The sequence below is a fragment of the Ursus arctos genome, unplaced genomic scaffold (assembly GCF_023065955.2).
Source record: "Ursus arctos isolate Adak ecotype North America unplaced genomic scaffold, UrsArc2.0 scaffold_14, whole genome shotgun sequence".
NCBI lineage: Eukaryota > Metazoa > Chordata > Mammalia > Carnivora > Ursidae > Ursus > Ursus arctos.
Window position 1 is genome coordinate 20,479,573 of NW_026622808.1, and position 19,759 is coordinate 20,499,331.

At 50.5% G+C, this 19,759-nt stretch overlaps 2 protein-coding genes across 3 annotated transcripts; one reads left to right on the forward strand and one right to left on the reverse strand.

Moving 5' to 3' along the window:
- Nucleotides 1–1,381: 1,381 nt before the first annotated feature.
- Nucleotides 1,382–8,321, forward strand: GCDH (glutaryl-CoA dehydrogenase). 2 transcript variants are annotated; one of them, XM_026488134.4, is made up of 12 exons: nucleotides 1,382–1,569; nucleotides 1,658–1,787; nucleotides 1,878–1,913; nucleotides 2,209–2,352; nucleotides 2,496–2,558; nucleotides 2,827–2,997; nucleotides 3,704–3,833; nucleotides 3,915–4,131; nucleotides 4,634–4,737; nucleotides 5,020–5,145; nucleotides 5,464–5,624; nucleotides 7,108–8,321. In XM_026488134.4, exons 2-12 carry the CDS (start codon nucleotides 1,697–1,699, stop codon nucleotides 7,179–7,181), a joined length of 1,317 nt encoding a protein of 438 aa, XP_026343919.1. In that variant the 5' UTR covers nucleotides 1,382–1,569; nucleotides 1,658–1,696; the 3' UTR covers nucleotides 7,182–8,321. The 2 variants fall into 2 exon arrangements, with proteins under 2 accessions (XP_026343919.1, XP_026343920.1); XM_026488135.4 differs by lacking the exon at nucleotides 1,878–1,913 and having other exon boundaries at nucleotides 1,468–1,569.
- SYCE2 (synaptonemal complex central element protein 2) lies at nucleotides 8,091–19,597 on the reverse strand. Its single transcript, XM_057311992.1, has 3 exons — nucleotides 19,488–19,597; nucleotides 9,368–9,578; nucleotides 8,091–8,285 (listed from the first exon to the last, which is right to left on the reverse strand). Exons 1-3 carry the CDS (start codon nucleotides 19,595–19,597, stop codon nucleotides 8,091–8,093), a joined length of 516 nt encoding a protein of 171 aa, XP_057167975.1.
- Nucleotides 19,598–19,759: the final 162 nt, after the last annotated feature.

A 19,759-nucleotide genomic window follows, 5' to 3' on the forward strand; every position in this document is an offset into this window, starting at 1 on the left:
TGTGGATACTGACGTCACCCTTGACACCCACACCTGCTTCAGGGTAGGGAACTTTGGGGAAAGGAAGGGGGTTGGGGAGAGAGGCCACTGGCTGCAGGAGAAGGGAGGTGACCAGAAGAATGAGAGCCATGCAGAATCAGGGACATTTCATGGTGGCGATGGACTCCCTAATGTGTGAGGAGGAGGGCTCGAACTGTTTTACATAGATGTGAAGGGCAAGGAGGGCCCAGAAAGTGGGAGGGTCTAGGCACTTGGGGACATGCAGGCCAGTGATCACATTCAGAACACAATCCCGCTGTTACTCCCATCACACTCATGCAGAGGTGGTATGTGGGGTAGAACATGATGCACACAATTAGCCAGAATGTCGATGTGGGAAAACGTGTTCCTGGTGGGCAGGGAGGGGCCCGGCCTGGGAACCAGGCCTGGATCCCAATACTGATCCCTGCTCTGCACTTGGCCTACTGTAACCTGGAGCAAGATCATTCTGCTTTCTGGGCCTTACTTTCCCCACCTGGGAAAAGGCCATGCCATGCTAGACATGTGCCGTTTAGATACAGAGATGGCCAAGCACAGTGCACCCAGATTCAAATGTACATCACACAAATGCTCATCAAAGTGACCTAGGTGAGCCTAGCCACTCACTCAGACCTGCGCTCGTGTCACAGTCACAGTCCTGTCCAAGTGCACATACAGCAAATCACACTGACACATGGAGGTACACAACCACACAGACATACATACAAATATCCAGTCATGTCGTCACAAAAATAATAGCCACACCTAGAGAGAAAACCACCACAACACAGAATCATTCTTACAGACACACGATCGCACGGAATACCATTACACAAACTTACAACTGCACAGACAAGAAATCACGAAGACGTTCACGCACACTGCCACAACCACAGTTACGGTGGCACGTAACCACCCACACAGTCAACCGCCCCACAACGTCGTTGGCACACCCACAAACAGATGCATAGTCCGGCACAATCACACACGTAGGTGCAAGAAGCACAGCGCACGGAAATCAAGTCACACACACCGTCGCTCATGGCGACACGTGCTTCCTGGGACAGACTGGCACATAGGTTGGACTGAGATCGCCCGCTGAAGCCCGCCTCTCCCCCTACTCCCCACAGCACCCATTAGAGGAGACATCAAGGTCTGCCCTCTTGGCTTCCAGGATTCATTTTTTCTTATGCCTCAGTTTCCTCTTTTAACTCCAGAATTCCTCCGCACACGGCCCCTGCAACCGACCAATCAAGAGTGGGCCGAGCCCCCTCCTAGGGCCAATCAGAACGGGAACACAGCGGCCAATTGGCTTGGCGCACTCACCTTCCGCCCCGTCCCTGTTCTGCTTCTTAAAGGCGCTAACATGCCTTGGCCTGGGCCCCCGCGGGCAAAGCTGCCGTAGCCCTTTTAAAAGGAGGAGCCATGGAGGAGCCGCGTCCTAGCACACACCAATGAGAAGCCCCATTCGGCATCCGCCCCTCCCACCCCCTCCGGAGGTCAAAAGATTTTGCCAGTCTTACAGCGGACTGTACGGTCGGGAGGCGCCAGGTAAGGGCCGACGAGAGGGGCGAGTGGGGCGCCAGGGGCCGGGCCTGCTGGTGGGAGCCACTCGGCTCTGACGCCTCTGCTGCTCCAGGTTGGCCGTGGTTGCTCCTCTTGACGGCCTGCTGCCCAAATGGCCCTGAGAAGGGTCTCCGAGCGGCTGCTGAGCCGTGGACCAGGCCTGAACTTCCTACGAGGGTGGGGCTCGGCGGCGGCGCAGACTGGTCAGTGCCGGGTCGGGGGCAGGGTCGGGAGGGTGGAACTAGAGGCTTGGGGGACTTTTCCGGAGTGACTTTTCCGTCCTGTGTTTGCAGAAAAGGGAGGGAAGACACAGAACCGAGCGACTAAGTGTAAGGACCCCTCCTTGAGCCAGGCGTCTGTGGCCCTTGTCCAATTGTCTGCCCAGGGTGGGCTCTGTTCCAGAATCCGAGGGCTGCCCTGGAGGAAAGGCAGGGCGTGGCCAGGGCCAGAGGCAGTGAGTTTCCCGGAGAAATGCTGTCTTGCCAGTGCTCTTTACTGCCCCAATCCACCAAGAACCAGTTGGGAGTGGAGGAGTGGGGCTGAGGATTGCAGAAGAGGAGGTTGCGGTGGTCGGGTGGCCTGGGCCGAGTCAAGCCCCCACCCACTCTCTGCTCCCTGTCCCAGCCTCGCGTCCTGAATTTGACTGGAGGGACCCGCTGGTGCTGGAGGAGCAGCTGACAGCGGATGAGATCCTCATCAGGAACACCTTCCACACCTATTGCCAGGAGCGCCTCATGCCCCGAATCCTGCTGGCCAATCGCAATGAAGGTGCTCAGGCGGGCGGGTGGGCACCCTCCACTATGCACACCTGCTCTGCCTGCTTTAGCTGGATCCCTGGCCCCCTCTGTCCCTGGGATGGGGACTCCAGTGGGCTAGGGCTGGGCCTGAGTTTGGGCATACGTCTTTTGCAGTTTTTCACCGGGAGATCATCTCAGAGATGGGGGAACTTGGTGTGCTGGGCCCCACCATCAAAGGTAGGGACAGATTCATCTCCACACTCTGCAGCCCCCACTGTGTCCTGGAAAGTCCCTTCTTATCCCTGAGCCTGAGTTTCCCAGTCTGTAAATTGAGGCTGTTATCCCTCTATCTGAGGATGTGAGGGAAAATGAATAAACCTTCAAACTAGGGCCAGCTTGGTGCCCCTCCTTGGGTGCCCCTACGTAGCTCTGTCTCTTGGGCCCCAGGAATCCCAGCTGGGCAGGACTTTGGTCCCATTGCCCTATCTTCCCTCCCCCCAACCAGGGTATGGCTGTGCTGGAGTCTCATCTGTGGCCTATGGGCTCCTAGCCCGAGAGCTGGAGCGGGTGGATAGTGGCTACAGGTCAGCAATGAGTGTCCAGTCTTCCCTTGTCATGCACCCCATCTACGCCTATGGCAGCAAGGAGCAGCAGCAGAAGTACCTGCCCCGGCTGGGTGAGCAGTTGCCTGCGGAGCCTATGGAAGGAAGACCGTCTCAGTGATCTGGAACTTAGGAATGGGACTGTCCCCAGAGCCTGCCTTCTGTCCCTACCTCAGGGATGGCCCCAATGGCCACCCAGATCCCCTGCCAGACCGTGGGCCTCACCCGTACATCTGATTCTGACTGTCCCCTCCTAGGTCTCTCTTGACTCTGCCCACTTCATACCTTCATCTCCCTCCTGATTTTCTGTGTTCCTCCATCCCAGCCCAGAGTTTAAAGTCTTAATTTCCTGACTGGGTCCACAAGGCCCCTCATGAGGAGGCAGGCCTCTGCTGACCATCCCACCTCATCTCTGGCCATTCTCTCAACTGCTCCTCCTCAGCCAGACTCAGCTACTTGGAATTCTCCAAATGTACCACTGTGCTTTGCACATCTGTACCCCCGCTTGGGACCACTCTTCTCCACGCTTCCTCCTCCTGCTTAACTCCTTTGCACTGCCTTCAAGACAGATTATCTCTTTCCTGACTCCTGTGGGGCCACTCCCCGTCATGGCATTGTTACTGGGGCCTGGGGAGGGGGGCTGTCCCCACACCACCTGAGAGTGCCATGGGGGCAGAGTTGGGTCTGCCTTTGGCCTGGCTTGATGGGAAGGCTGACAGTTTTCATTTGAGGAGTTGAGTGGGGGACAGGCAGACTTGTGAACGTGTCTTGTGCCTGCAGCCAAGGGGGAGCTCCTGGGCTGCTTTGGGCTCACAGAGCCCAACCATGGGAGTGACCCTGGCAGCATGGAGACCAGAGCCCGCCACAACCCATCCAACAGGAGCTATACCCTCAATGGGACCAAGACCTGGTAAGGGGCCTGAGTGGCTCAGATAGGTGGGCAGGGGCAGGAGGGAGGTGACCAGACCCTCACTGCCTGTCCCTCCCCCAGGATCACCAATTCACCTGTGGCCGACCTGTTTGTAGTATGGGCTCGGTGTGAAGACAGTTGCATTCGGGGCTTCCTGCTGGAGAAGGGGATGCGGGGCCTCTCAGCCCCCAAGATTGAGGGCAAGTTCTCCCTGCGGGCCTCGTCCACAGGCATGATCGTCATGGACAGCGTGGAGGTGCCGGAGGAGAACGTGCTGCCTGATGTATCTGGTCTGGCGGTGAGCAGCGGCCACCTTGGGAACTGGTATCAAGTCACATGCTGGTTCATCTTCCTTGGGCAGGCCCCATGTTGGGGACCCAGCTGGGGACCAGACACAGTCCCTGTGCTTGTGGAGCCCACATACGAGTGATTCTGAGAGCTTCTGCCTGGCTCACTGATGTTTGGAAATTGCCCCTTTGGGGTGACCATTTTGCTTATACTGGCTCTGCCGAGGACACATACGGGCCTGAACCGGTTTAATCCTTTGATACATGTGCATCTTTTCTGTCTCCTTACGTCATCCCCCAGATCTGAGCATCCAGCCCAGGTCCTGGGCCGGGTAGAACTGTGTGTGCATGAGCTTTGGTGCCAGGACCGTGTGTGATTGAAATGGCTGCCCTGAATCCTTCTGTTTATAGTGACTGCACGTCTGGGAAGGGGGCTCCCCCCTATGTAAGTTAGTTCTGCACGGGGCCTCTCAGCTCCTGGGTGGGGCTGAGGCCTCTCTCTCAACCCTACAGGGGCCCTTCGGCTGCCTGAACAATGCCCGGTTTGGCATCGCCTGGGGTGTGCTCGGAGCCGCTGAATTCTGTTTGCACACGGCCCGGCAGTACACCCTGGATAGGTGCGTGGGGCTGCTGTGAGATCTGGGGGCGTGGGGGGGGCACGGGCTCCATCCTCTACCCTACCAGTGATACCTCATCCCCTGCCTGCCAAACTTAAATCCCCCACTCGGTGAAATGACCTGGGAAGTCCTGAGCAGTGAGGGGCTGACTGCTCAGTGACATTGGTGACACTGAGCGGTGACAGGGCCAGGGTGAACTCAGTGAGGGCCGAGGCAGCCTGGGAAGGCTTCCTGGAGTGGGGAGTGAACATGTCCACACTTACCCTGAACTTGCTCGCTTAGGATCCAGTTTGGCGCCCCATTGGCCAGGAACCAGCTGATTCAGAAGAAGCTGGCAGACATGCTCACTGAGATCACGCTGGGCCTTCACGCCTGCCTGCAGCTTGGCCGCTTGAAGGATCAAGACAAGTAGGGGCTGTGTGTTGGGGCAGCAGGGGGTAGGCAGCAAGGAGGGGGGGAACCCTGTGCACCTCTTGGACGTGGTGGTGGCTGGCCCCGGGGAGAAAGGTCTTTTGTGCCTGGTGGCCCCTGGGGGCCTGTCCCTTCTTTTCCTCTTGACCTTGATGGGACAGGACTGCCTGCTTATCCCTCACTGGGAGCTCAGTGTCTGCTGCTGTGACTATAACTTGGGGAGTCTTCTCCCCCGGCTGGATTTGCCCAGGGCTTAGGGATGCCTGGGGTCAGTTCTTTGTGATCCCATACTTGTGACGTCTGTGCCACTCATAGGGCCACTCCGGAAATGGTCTCCCTGCTGAAGAGGAATAACTGTGGGAAGGCCCTGGATATCGCCCGCCAGGCCCGAGACATACTGGGGGGGAATGGGATTTCTGATGAGTACCATGTGATCCGGCATGCCATGAACCTGGAGGCTGTGAATACCTATGAAGGTAGGGGCTGGGTCTCGGGGTGGGGAAGAGTGTCACAGTCTAGAGAAGGGTGGAGACAGCAGGCCTGAGTCCTGCTCCCAGCTGTCATCACTAGCAGTGTGACCTGGGACAAGTCCCACCCGTGTTCTTCATCTTCCACACAGGGACTGTGGAAGTGAAATGCTCTCAGCCCTTTCCCCCATGGTGCTCAGGAGGAGGGGTGCTCCCCAGATTGCTTTATAACATCCTCGGGCGTCCCCAGAGTGGGGCACAATGCCTAGTGAGCTGGTGGATGCCAGGGAGCAAAAGTGCAGCTACACACAGGAATTACCACGCCATTTTATGTTAAGAGGAAAAAGATAAATCATTGTCAGGCTGTGCTGTCTGCACCTGGTGACTGCTTGTAACTTGCATGGGGCCCAGCACCCCTTTCCTCGCGGGAAGACAGACATGGAAAGATCGTTAAAAATTAAAAACAAACAAAAAGTACAGTCTTGTGTGAGCCAGGCAGAAATAGGAAGTGATGTAAAGGGGTACAAGTGGTCATCTTGGGGAGAATGTGGGACCACGTTAGGCCTGAAGGGAAGTGTAGCTCCCTGGGCAGAGACAGTGAAATAGCTTCTGTGCGCTGTTCTGGATGGGACATTCCAGAAACAGCAAGAGGGAGGGTTGGAGTTAGGGGGATCCTACCGGTGTGGGAATGTTCCTGAGGCCAAGCAGAGGGAGGCCTTCAGGGAGTTTCATGCAGGAGAGGGATGGGGTCAGATTTGCACTTTGGGTAGTAAATATAATCATTTCACTCCATAAAAGGGAGGCAGTAATCTCTTCCACGCTGTGAAGTTGAGGAAGAGCAAAGGAGAGCACTGAGGGCTGTAAAATGTAACCCAGACCTGAGAGCATGGGATGTGGGATGTGGGGTGGCGGCTTTAGGATGGGGGAGATCAGCTGGGACAAGCAATTTATCTGATGTTTGCTTTCCCATCGCTTCTGTAGGTAAGAAAGGGCCTGACATATCTCCACAGAGCTCATCAGCTTTCTCAGCCTCTGTGGGAAAGAAGCATGAATGGGTTGAAAAATCAAACGTTTAACCAACTGTGCAGGGTTGGGTGGGGTGCATCTGCCAAGTGTGGGGAGCACTAGAGCCGGGCCCGTGGCCAGGGCTGGACTTGAAGTTTTGGGTCTAGCACAAGGACTCCAGGGGTTTTTTTTGTTTGTTTGTTCTCTGTTTTTTTTTTTTTTTTTTTTTTTTTTTTTTGCCAGGATGCATTACAGAACTGTGAAAAACAATTTTCTTGGCATGGCCCAAATGGTGGCCTCTGAGCCTTCTCTTGGTGGCTTTCACTAAGAGGGGACTCTCCCGGTAGCTCTCAGCATTCGCCATCTCTGTAGGCCTGTTCTTCTTCCGAAGTAGTAGCCTAGGGGGAGGAGGGACATGAAGACTGACTTTAAAGGGAAGTCGTGAGCTGTTCAGACTCCAAACTGACTCTGTATTTATCTTGTCCAGGCACTCATGACATTCATGCTCTGATCCTTGGAAGGGCAATCACAGGGATCCAGGCGTTCACGGCCAGCAAGTGAACATACTTCACCCGGGAGCCCAGATGGTCTCAAGTTCCTTCCCAGGGAAATGCTGTGCTCTGAGCTTACTCAGGGAGGTGGCAGATGGAGCCAATTTTTATAGTGGGAAGTGAGAGACACTGATTCTTAATTATCAAAATTTTCCCTTTGAAGTCATTCAAATGTGTTCCTTAAAAAGAAGATGGGACTCTCTGTACCAAGTTTCTCAACCCACTTTTAACCATGGACGGGAATGGATTCCACTTATCTTGGAACAGAAGCTTCTCTTGACAGGGGAGCAGGCAGAGGGAAGGAGAGTGACATGGAAGCAACCTCTGGTGTCTGACTGAGCAAATCCCCCACACACCAAAAGTTCACTGTGTGCCCTCTGACCCTCCCATCTTGAGGGTAAGTGCCTTATGCTGGATGTTGATGGAGAATGAGAGCGAAAGAGAGAATAAAGTCTGCATGTCTAACCCCTCGCTGGGTGTTGGGCCACATTTAATTGTAACCACCCAAGAAGTCATTTCAGCCACAGGAAAATGTGGGGACTGTGAGGTGATTCGGTGTGGCGGGGATTTCCCCCTCAAGTGGTCTGGCCTGTGTCAGAGTCTTGGGCTCTGCTGTAATAACCCTTTTTGGACTGACCAGGGCTCAAGGCTGTAGACAGAGGGACCTCTGTCCTTTCTGTCACCACAGAGCTGAGCACACAGTGGTGGGAAATAACAACCGTCTAGCTTCTCAGCTCAGATACACCACCTCAGAGGGAGCCTGGGGCCACAGGTGAGATGGCAAGAGCATCAAGGGGTTTGCAGTGATAGTGGCCCCTGTGGGGTTTAGGGCTGGGCACGGTGCTGAAATCCTTGGTTTGTGTTGACATTTACTTTCATCTTAGCCTTCCTCAGGTGGTGCCCACATGCGTGCGTTTAGTCATACCTCAGGCTGGATGCACAGGTCTTTGTACACTGTCTCCACGGTGTGGCACACTTGCTTGAGCTCTGTTTCCAAATGGCTGATCTTCGCCATTTTCTGGGTGAACTCTTGGAGTTTGTCCTGAATGATCTTGTTATGATGATTATAAATCTGATACATCCTCTCCTCTAGCTTCTCTGTCAGGTCTGAAACCTTTTAGAGAATAAAGCATGTTTTTAGGAAATCAAACAAGAGGCCTCACAAGACATTTGTTTTAAGTGGCTCACGAAGATTTCTGCAATTTATCTTATAAAATGGTAAAAACAATTCCAATGACTGAAAGTGAAATTGCCTATATACTGAATTTTTTTTAAAAGGAAGATGCAAAATTATGTATATAGACAGGTTAGGAAGAAAATATGCAGTGGAAACTGGAAGAAAATATGTGACAAAGTAGCCTCTGGGTAGTGAGATCATAGGCACTTAGCACCGTGCCTATTTTTTCTGCTGTTATACTCTCTCTACTTTCTGCGTTTTCTCTGATGTACCAGGGTGTGTACTGGTGGGGATGGGAGGAGGGAGAAAGGAAAAAAGTCAGCCTGTCATTGAGAGATGCATGACATGTGTCCCATATGTGACCAACAAGCTGTTCCACTCAAACAATTCATTATGCATTCTGAAGAAGCATCCGGGACAATCATTAATGTCGGACCTGAACATAAGATCAGGTTTTGTTAGACACCTAAGGCCCAGCCATGTCAAGGGAACCCTACCCTCCCATCACAAACCATTCCACTTTCTTTGTTTTTTTTTAAAGGTTTTTGTTTTTAAGTAATCTCTACACCGCCATGTGAGGCTTGAACTTACAACACTGAGATCAAGAGTTGCCTGCTGTACTGGCTGAGCCAGCCAGGCACCCCAGAAACCATTCAACTTCTGGAGGATAAAGGGGTGTGACAATGCAGGCTTTGCCTCAGCCCCTACTCCCATGGCCATTAGCCCTGGCATGAATAAGAGGGTGGGCTGCGGGTGCAGATGGACCTTTGTTCCTCATCCTGGCTCTTTAATTTGGACAAATTATTTCCAACCTTACTTTACCATCTATAAAACAGGTCTAATCTCTTGGCAGGACTGTTGTAAGGGGGAAATGAGGTACTATTTGCAGCTTGCTTAGCATCAGGCCTAGAACCTAAAAGACATTCAGCAGCAGCTCATTCCCTCCCCTTCCACCCTTTACAGAAGGACTCCTTCCCCTTGCCCACTGGGGCTCTGCAGTGTGTGGGAGAATCTGTCACCTTGATCTTGAGGCTGTCCCTGAAGTTGGTCATGAGTGCGTGGTCCTTCTGTCTGCTCTCATTGATGTTTTCAATCAGCTCCTGGGCTCTCTTCTTCAGGATGTCGATGCTTGAGTCCAGAGAGGAAAAGTAGGATCCTGACTTCCCTTCTAGCATCATCAGCTGGCGGTTGGCACTGGAGGTGGCGATAGAGGGGCTAGAAACCTGACTTCTGAAAGTACAGGAAACTGAGGTCAACACCAAACTCTCCCAAGAGTGCTGATCTGAATTAGCTCCATGGTGGGAGGGGAACCAGTGTTGTGTGTCTCCTGTGGGTGACACTTGTTTATTTCATTCACACACTGCCCTGAGGAGGCAGGGACAGCATCTCCATTTTATAACTGAGGAAACAGACCCAGAGGTGCAAACAAAACCCACCTAAAGTTCCAGAACAGTGGGATCTGCTGAACTCCAAAGCCCATTATTATTTTATTACACCAACTTACTGCTTTGAAATGAGTGTCAGTAATACTATTCATAGTATATCAACAACTATAGATTGGGGCAAAGACTGTAAACATCTAGAAGGATTCCGCGTATAGATTGCTTTGTCAAGACCTATGACTTTTCACTTTGGTTTGAAAACACAGAAATGGAGGGGTGCCTGTTTGGCTCAGTTGGTAGAACATGCGACTCTTGATCTTGGGGTCTTGAGTTCAAGCCCCATGTTAGGTGTAGAGCCTACTTTAAATAAATAAAATATTTAAAAACAAAGAAGTGAAAATTGTAATGCATTATGAATGAAGTTTATGCAAAAAAATGTTGCAATCTGATTAGCAGACTCCTTGGTGTTTCAAATTAAGATAAAATGTTTAAGATACATTTCCTTCCTTCCTTCTTCTTCTTTTGTTTTGTTTTGTTTTTTTGTTCTGTATCTCTGCTTTATCTCATCTGTAAGCACTTGCCATCTATCAGGCACCGTGCTAAGCTGCACACCTTGTCTTGCTGCATCCGCTTGACCATGCTTTGGGGTTGGTCCACTCATCATCTTTACCTACCTCGTAGCTGAGGACGCAGAATTGGTATGTCACTCTCCCAGGGTCAGTGTGTGGTAGAGCTGGGTGTGGCACCCAGCTGGCCTGATTCCACAGCCCATGTCCTGCTGCCCCTGGGTCCTCAGTTTCTTTGCCGTCTGAGGTCCTTCCAGCTCTTAATGGCTGAGACTCAGAGGTACCAACAGAGCAGTTCCTGAATACAACAGTTCACAAGCAGCCATAAAGTTGGCCAAGACCACAAGCCAGGCACCGATTACTTAGAAAATTACATCTTGATTTTTGGATGCTTTCTCCATAAAACTATTTTTCTTGGTGGTTTCCTGACTGCCTAAGCTCTTCCTTTTGGCTCGGGATACAAACACAGTAAAATCCCTGAGCACAAGAGCCTGGGTAGCCAGAGCTCTTGCCTGCATGAAAGTTCTCAGGCCCAAGATTTCAGCTGTGCCCTGGTCCTTGAACACTCCTTGCCAGATCGCTTCTTGCCTCTGTGGCTTTGTGCTTGCTCTCTGACTTGTGAGACCTAGCCCACACCAGTGCCTCCTTTGAGAAGCTGTCCATGACCCTGTGCCTGTCTCCATCACTACATATGCTTGTCACAGCTTACATCCCTGTCTCCCCAGAAGGCTGTGTCCTGTTTATCTTCGAATTCCCAGCACTCACCACATAGTAAATCTTCCATTGTTTGTTGAATGAATGAAGGACGCCTTCCATCTGATCTATTCCGCCCTCCTCTGGCCTCATACAAAGCATGCAAGTTCATCAGCCTCCAAGGCAAGACACATGTATGTGGTCAGTGCATTTATCAAGACGGGAAAGTGTGTCTCTGAGGCAGATAATCCATAGCAAAGACTTACATCAGCTAGAAAACAATAGATGAACTAAAGCCTTTCTGAGCATTCTTGTAAAAAGACATTGTACTGCAGGACAGAGGTTCACTAAGGAGATTATGGCTCCTTAGCCTGCGATTACTCCTTTCCTACAGGGAAGTGAGGCAGAAGGAGATTAATTCAGACCTGGGACACACATTTTATTTTTAAGTAATCTCTACACCTGACGTGGGGCTCGAACTCACCACCCCAAGACCAAGAGTCCCATGCTCTACTGACTGAGCCAGACCTCACCCCCCACCCCATACACTGACAGTTTAACATTCAGACTTTTATACCATTTGGATGCATGGGAAAATAAAACAAAGTGGATGGTTCTTAAAAAGACAGCCATGCTTTGCATGATGATAATGGAATTGTGGACATGGGTTTCAAGAAAACCCGGTGTTTGACTTCCTTGAGACCTCAAGCACTGACTGCCCTCCTGTTCAGCCTAAACTAGAGGCTCTTTTTTTTTTTTTTAAGATTTTATTTATTTATTTGACAGAGAGAGACAGCCAGTGAGAGAGGGAACACAAGCAGGGGGAGTGGAAGAGGAAGAAGCAGGCTCCCAGCGGAGGAGCCTGACATGGGGCTCGATCCCAGAACGCCAGGATCACACCCTCAGCCGAAGGCAGACGCTTAACGACTGAGCCACCCAGGCGCCCCCTAAACCAGGGGCTCTATCACTACAGTCTTCATCTGGGGGCATCAGCCCCTCTTCCCTTCACCCCTGTGTCAAACCCACACCAAAACCCCACCCTGGCTTTCTATAACCAAGTGTTGTATCTTTTCTCAAACGTAGAAACTTGAATGACACTGGAGGAAATAATGATCCTGTGAACAGGGTCACTGCAGAGTCTAGCTCTCTAGCCTCTGGGGGATCCTCAAGGTCACTGGGCATTCTGTCTGTGCTCTGGTCACCTCCCTCTGATTCCAAACCTACATAATTGTATTCCTGACCGCACACCTGCCCCCCCCACCCTGAGCAGATACAGAAACAGTGCAGGCCAATAACTCCTTCCACTGCCCCCACCATAAATGGATCCACAACCACCCTTCCTCTTTCTAAACTCCCCATTTGGCAGGCAGGAGAAGGGTTCCATGCCTCTGTGGGGCTTCCAATCCCATTCCCCTCACATCTCACCCTCTTCTTACACCTTTGACCTCTCCCTTGGGCTGGCCCATTCCAGGACGTGTTATCCCCAGTTTTAGTTTTAAAACAGCACACATACACACCCCTCCCCTCAAACACCAGGTATCCCTCAGCCAGTCACCTCCCTCTTTCCTCCCCTTCACAGCCATGTAGCTGTTCTAGAAAGAGCTGCCGGCACTTTCTGAGCACATTTTCTCACCTCTCACCCTCTTCTCAGCACACTGGTTCCCAGTTCTCAAATGAAGCGTCTCTCCTGCCAAGGTCCCCAGTTGCATCTGGGAGATATTTCAGACCATAATTCCCTTGACCTACTGGCTGCAGCTGGTGCTACTGACCACCCTTCCCTGCCATTCCCAACCCGTGGTGTCCCCAGTCTCTGTTGCTGGCCTCGCTCTCTTCTCTTCACACCATCGTTCACACCCTTGCTCTGAAGCTAGGACCCCCAAACCTCCTCCCTGCTGGCCTTTCCTGTTAACCCCCACCCACGACCTCACAATGTGCAACCTGTCATCCCCCAAAGGCACCTTTGTAGCCAGAATGCCCTGGGAGTCCTTTTGCCTATATCCTGCCTCTTCTAGAGTCTTCCCTGGCTGAGTTACGTGCACAGAGCACTTACAGTGTCAGTGCCTGCCCCTCAGCAGCACCGTGTAGTCTCTGGGAGGACTGGGCCATGTGTCACTCATTTTCATGTTCATAATACCTATGCCTCACGATAGGAGTAATAAAGGGGCGTGGAATAAGTGAATGAATGACTAGCAAGGGCTTTCATTACCACCCACCTTCCACAACACCCAGGTTCATCCTCTGCTCATACCTGTCTCCTGAGCTCCCAACAATGTATCTGACTACCACCAGGCCCTCTCCACTTGGCTGTCGCAGAGGCATCTCAAACTCCAAATTTGCATACCAACATCGCCTTCCTCCTTCCCCTTCTGTGAATGACACCAAAAGCCACCTGGTTCCCATGCCAGAAACTTAAGTCAGCCTAGAGTCCAGCTTCTGTCTTCCACATCCTGTCGGAAAATCCTCCCTTCCACCCCCTTAATGTCTCCCAAACCTATCATCTCCTCTCTACCTCATCATTTGCAACTCCACATCTATCATTTCTCACCCGGTCTCTAGGGACGTTCGAAACTGCAATCTGATGTCCTACCTGCCTGACAGCCTGAGAGCACCCACCTGCCATAGGAGCAAGTAAATTCCTCACACAGCACACAAGGCCTTCCATGGCCCTGGCTGCCACCTTCCCTTTCCACCCTCCACTCCCAGCAATTTGGAACCTTCCACAACTTCACCAAACCCATCAGCCTTTGCCTGAAATGACTTTCCCTTCCTGCAACTTCATCATTCAGAGTTTCTGCTAGTGCACCCCCACAGCACCTCAGCTTACTAATCACAACACTGCCACGGTTTACATACATTGGTTCCTTCCAGGACACCATGCATGCTCAGGATGGGGACGGCAATCTATGCATCCCAAAGGCAGCACGAATATTCACTGAATACCTAAAGGCATGAACTTCTTCCAGAGCCATGTGTAACATTCCCACCCACAAACCTCCTTGTACCCACAGTTGCCTTGTCCCAACAGTGTAAGGATCTGAAATTAAAACCAATGATAAAAACAGGTGCTTCTTTTTTATGCAATTGCTCACAACCTGCTTGCGTTGCTAACAGTTCAAAGTCCTTTCTCGCTCCAGGGATGAGGCTGGAATGGTTTTCATGGCAGCTATGCAAATGGTGAAAAATCACTTGAATTCATCTCATTCAAATTTTGTTGTGGGACAAAGGCCTGCATCAGATGTCTGCAGAGAGCTTCTTGATTTTTTCCAACCTCTCCTTTGGGAATTTCTTTCTTTCCATTTCATTTTTCTTAATACTCAGCAGCTGCATATTCATCAGGATGCTAATGAATCATAGGCTTCCCTGGGCCTGCATTCACCAATTAACTTTAATAAACAAAATGCACGATGTCCTCTTCACTGGTTCCCCCCATTCCCAGGCCTGCTTCTGTTGCCCAACCCTGGATGGAGGCCAGCGAATGGAAGTAGGCCCAACAAAGCAGGCTCGAGTGTGCATGGCCCCACGGAGGGGTTGGCCAGGGGGGATTTGGGGTGGGGGCTGTGAACACTTAACCACACTCATCTGTTGTGGTCTGTCCTTCTAAGGAGTCCCTAATTCGGCTGCGAGGATTAGGACATAGTTTTCTTCTAGCAGGGTCCATGCTGGCAGGGGGCCCGGGAACGGTGAGGAAATGGGTCTAAGTGAAGAGACCATCTGTTCGCTCCAGGTAAAGCTGTGATTGGCAGGCGTATGAGCCAGAGCCGCCCGCTGGTGGGGCCCTCCCTCCGTGGCCTCTAACAGATATACAAGTAAACAATCCGCCAGCCACTTATGACCACCGCAGGCGGCAGTCCCAGGAGGGGAGACAAGCTAATCAAACATTCAAGGAGGAACACAACAGAATCTCTGGTGCTTGGGCGAAATGAGGTTTTGCTGAAGTACAGCCAGGAAGGGGGAAGGTCTGAATCAAAGCTACTGAGCCCGCTCCTCACCCTCTGCTTTTCTTTCCCAAAATGTGTTCACATTTTAATCATGTCGCTGAGTGTCTGCTGCTGGACCTATTAATTGGCCCTTGCGCTGGTTCTAATCCATCTGTTTTTTCGGCCCAAATATTTAGTGGAACTACTTGAAGAGTCTTTGATATGCAATTGTCTATGTCTCTTTGCCATTTAGATAGATCCAGGTCTAAACACCCTATTTGCAGGAGGAGGTTATCAAACAAACAACTGCAGTCTTTTCTCTGGTCTCCAATTGGTAATACGCAGCTAGAAACCACTCCACCTTGTAACCTGCTTTAGAACTGAGGAATCTGGAGATAAGGGGAAGCTGGCTTTATACCTAGAGTCCTCAAGGCCCTGTCCTGAGCCTGGCCTTGTCTCACTCCTTCCCCAGGTGAGCTCATTCACCCTGCAGCTGCCACTGCAGCAGTGACTCCCACGGTGCCATCTCCAGCCCCTTGTCCCACCCTGAGTTCCAGGTCAGCAAGTCCAACTGTATGCTGGATGTGTTCATGCTCATGTCCCCAGTCACCTCAAGCTCAATAAGGGCAAGATGGAACTCATGTTCTTGCCTCTGCCACGGAAACCATTACCTGCTGGAAACCAGGCCAAAGTGGGGAGAACGTGGTGTGCTAGTAAATATTTAGCAAGTGGCTCTCCGTGGGGGAGAAAAAAGGTGATTTGTAGTGTTTGCCAATTTCCATGGTGCAGACTCCCACTATAGCCAATTTCAAGCTACCAACATAAAATGGCTAAATGCTATATTGGGAAGAGATGTGTAGAAATGGCTCTTGTGAGCTGGGAGGAGCCGGCTCCAGCGCAACACAGCAGGGGTATCCGTGCTGCCAATCACAATGCCTGACACACTGGCCTTTTCACTATTTGATAGCACACTAGCCGGGAGAGATCCTCGGCTCATCCCCTTCCTCATGCCTCACTAAATGATGCCCCACCCCCGTAAGAGTTTCTCTCCATCTGCCCCACTAGACCCTACCCACACAGGAGCCTCCCACCTGATCTCCCCATGTCCACTCATCCCCCTCCCACCCGTTCTCCACAAAGAAGCCAGTGTCTTTTAAAAACAGGAACCAGAACATGGCACATCTCTGACACAGTGATTCCTCTCCTAGGTATCTACCCAAGAGAAATGAAAATGTACGTCCACACCAAAATTCGTACATGGATATTCACAGCAGCATTACTCACAAGAACCAAAAAGCAGAAACAACTCAAATGTCCATCAGCCAATGAATGGACAAGTAAAACATAGTGAGTCCATAATATAGAATATCATCCAGCCATATAGAGAAATGGAGTTCTGACATATGTTACAACGTGGATAAACCCTGAAGACATTATGCTTAGTAAAAGAAACCAGTCACAAAGGACCACATAAGTGTATGATTCTGCTTATATGAAATGTGCAGCAGAAGCAAATCCATAGAGACAGAAAGTAGTGGTTACCAGGGGCTGGGGAAGATGCAGAAACTGGGGGATGATGGTTAGGAGTGCAAGGTTTCTTTTTGGGGCAATGAAAATGTTATAAAGTTGACTATGGTAATGCCTGCACAGCTCTGTGAATGTACTAAGAACAGCTGAACTGTACGTTTTAGGTTGGTGAATTGTATAGTACGTGAATTATATCTCAAGCTATTACCAAAAGAGTCCGTAGCTGACAAAAGGCCCTGTGACCTGGCCTCTGCCAAGCCGTCTAGTGCTCCTCTTGCACTCACAACCATACCCAGCCACACCAGCCTGCCTTCAGCTCCCTGAGCCACAGGGCCTTTGCATAAACTCTTCTAAGCCCCTACCCCCACCCCCATGGCCACTCAACACCCATTTTCCCTTACCGTTTGATTCAGCATTGCTTCTTCAAGGGTGCTGTCTCTGGCTCCCCATTCGGGGCTGGCTGCCCCCAGGGGAAACGTTTTCCCAGCACCCCAATCTCTTCTGTGTCAGTACTTGTTCAGTATCTGCCTCTCAGTCAGATGGAAGCACCGGGATGGTATAAGTGCATCTGTCTGGTGGACTCAGGGTATCCCCCTGCTGCCAATCACAATGCTGATATGCTGACCTTATGACTGTTTTGTGAGAACACCAAGCTTATACATACCTCAGAGACTTCTACTCTGCCTGGCATATCTGGACCCCCTGAGGCCTCCTGGCTGCTCCTTGTCACGTAACCTCCTTAGAGCTCTTCTCTAACTACTCTAAACTCCCTATCACTCTAGTTGCTCCTTACTCTGTTTTGTTTCTTCACAGCACTTGCCACCAGTTGAAATCACATTATCTTATTGTTATTATGATTGTCTATTTCTCTTTTTTAAAGAAAATCAGCTTGGCAATAGACCCAGAATAGCCAACACAATGTTGAAGTAGAAGAACAAAGTTGGAGGACTGATGCTCCTTGATCTCAAGACTTACTATAAAGCTGCAGTGATCCAGATAGTGTGGTACTGGTACAGGAACAGACAATAGATCAATGGAACAGAATAGGGAGCTCATAAATAGACCCACGCATATATAGTCAACCGATCTTTGACATAAGAGCAAAGAAAATTCAATGGAGAAAGGAGTCTTTTCAACAAATGGTGCTGAAATAACTGGACAGCAGCGGGCAAAAAAATGAGACACAGACCTCATACTTTCACACAAACTAACTCAAAATGTAGCACAGACCTAAATGTCAAACACAAAGATATCAAACTCCTGGAAGATATCATAGGAAAAAATCTAGAGGACCGTCTTAGATATAATAGCAACAGAAAAATCGGTAAGTTGGACTTTATTAAAATTAAAAACTTCTGCTCTGCAAAAGACACTGTTAACAGAATGAAAATAAACCACAAACTGGGAGGAAATCTTTGTGAAACACATGCCTGATAAAGGACAAGTACCTAAAATATACAAAGAACGCTTAGAAACAATAAGGATACAAACAACCTGATTAAAGAAGGTGCAAAAAATCTGGACACCTCCCCAAAAAAGACATACGGATGATAAATAAGCATATGAAAAGATGTGTAACTTCATATCACGTCAGGAAACTGCAAATTAACACAACGAGATACTACTACACACTTATTAAAATGGTTAAAATCCAAAACACTGACAACATCAAGTGCTGATGAGGATGTGAAGCCACAGGAACTCTCCTTCAGTGATGACAGGAATGTAAAGTGGCACAACCACTTTGGAAGACAGTTTGGCAGTTTCTTACGAAACTAAATATATTCTTATCATATGATCAAACCATGGTGCTCCTTGGTATTTACCCAAAGGAACTGAAAACTTAAGTCCACACAAAGACCTGCACATGTTTACAGCAGCTTTATTCAGAATTGCCAAAACCCAGAAGCAACCAAGATGTCCTCCAGTAGATGAATGGATAAACAAACTGTGGGACATCCAGACAATGGAATAATATTCAGCACTAAAAAGAAATGAGCTATCAAGCCATGAAAAGATATAGAAGAACCTTAAGTGCGTACTGCTAAGTGACAGAAAGCTCCAAGAGATCAGAAGTTCTGATTTGTTCACTGCTGCATGCTCCGCATCAGTGTCTGGCCAAAGCAGACTCTCAAGAAATATTTGGTGAATAAATAAATCTGCAAGACAAAAACTTTGTCATCCTTGAGGCTGCTCTTTCAACTCCAACAACTAATCCATTAGCAATTTCTGTCAGTTCTACCTTCTTAAATATATCCAGAATCCAGCTTATCATCATCTCTACCATGGGCCAAGTTGGAGTCATCTTACACCTAGATGATTCCAATTGTCTCCTCACTGGTTCCCAGCTTCGATCCCTGCCCTCGACAATCTATTCTCTACATGGAAGCCAGAGGGAGGCTTTTAATACCTTAGTCCAGAGGACTTCAAACTTCTATAAAGGGCCAGATAGCAAATCTTTTCAGCTTTGTAGGTTCTGTAGTCTCAGCTGCAAACACTTGACTCTGCAGAAGCAGCCATAGACAAGTGTGGCTACATTCCAATAAAACTTTATTAACAACAGTCCTTGCCATGTTGCTCTATTCCAGACCTTTCCATGGGTAATTAACACCCAATGTCCCATTACCTGTCTGACTGTATCTCTTACTGTCACCCTCTTTGGCTCTTCCGCACAGTCCTCCTCCCAGACTTTGCAGGTGCTGTTCCTCTGTCTAGAGCATAGTTCCGCCTACCCTCATGGTTCACTTGTCACCTCCTCCACGAAGGCATCCCTAACCCTCTGATCTAAACTGGCACTCTCTCCCTATTCCAACCCCCTCCCCCCCCCAGCATTAGCATCTCCTGACTACTATATATGCCCAAGTTCACAGTCTGTCTCCTCCTCTAGAGTGTCAGCTCACTGCTGTGTCCCCCCATCTGTACATGGCAGATGCCCAACCAGTACGCGGAACAAATGCACCCAGAACAGACACTGGCAGAGTCTCGTGGAAGAACCGGGTGAACGAGAAGGACCCAAGGGTCTGTGTGGACCCGTCGCGCAGGGTGCTTCCTCACCTAGCTGACCCCCGACCAGCTTCATCTTCGCGGCTCTCCTCGCCCTGCTGCCGCTCCTTGCTCTCCCCCAGCAGCTGTGGCTCCTGGTCCTTGCATTCTACGTGGGGCATGTCCACCTGTGAGCACAGCCAGCGCTTGAGAGGCCAGAGGGGGAAAGGCGAGAAGGGGTCAGATCCCCTCCTACCGCCCCTTCGACCCCGGGCACCTCCGTGTGCCGCTGCGTTAGGCCGGGGACCCCCAGGAGAGGCGTGTGGGGCGGGGACCGGCACCAC

What these genes read in the sequence shown, in the direction of transcription:
- GCDH (XM_026488134.4), top strand. Translation starts at nt 1,697, where the DNA reads ATGGCCCTGAGAAGGGTCTCCGAGCGGCTGCTGAGCCGTGGACCAGGC. An exon ending in GAAGTACCTGCCCCGGCTGG is followed by an intron (nt 2,998 to 3,703) that starts GTGAGCAGTTGC and finishes TTGTGCCTGCAG; the next exon opens with CCAAGGGGGAGCTCCTGGGC. An exon ending in CGCTTGAAGGATCAAGACAA is followed by an intron (nt 5,146 to 5,463) that starts GTAGGGGCTGTG and finishes TGCCACTCATAG; the next exon opens with GGCCACTCCGGAAATGGTCT.
- SYCE2 (XM_057311992.1), bottom strand. Translation starts at nt 19,597, where the DNA reads ATGCCCCACGTAGAATGCAAGGACCAGGAGCCACAGCTGCTGGGGGAG. An exon ending in GCTGGTCGGGGGTCAGCTAG is followed by an intron (nt 9,579 to 19,487) that starts GTGAGGAAGCAC and finishes CTGTACTTTCAG; the next exon opens with AAGTCAGGTTTCTAGCCCCT. An exon ending in GGGACAGCCTCAAGATCAAG is followed by an intron (nt 8,286 to 9,367) that starts GTGACAGATTCT and finishes ATTCTCTAAAAG; the next exon opens with GTTTCAGACCTGACAGAGAA.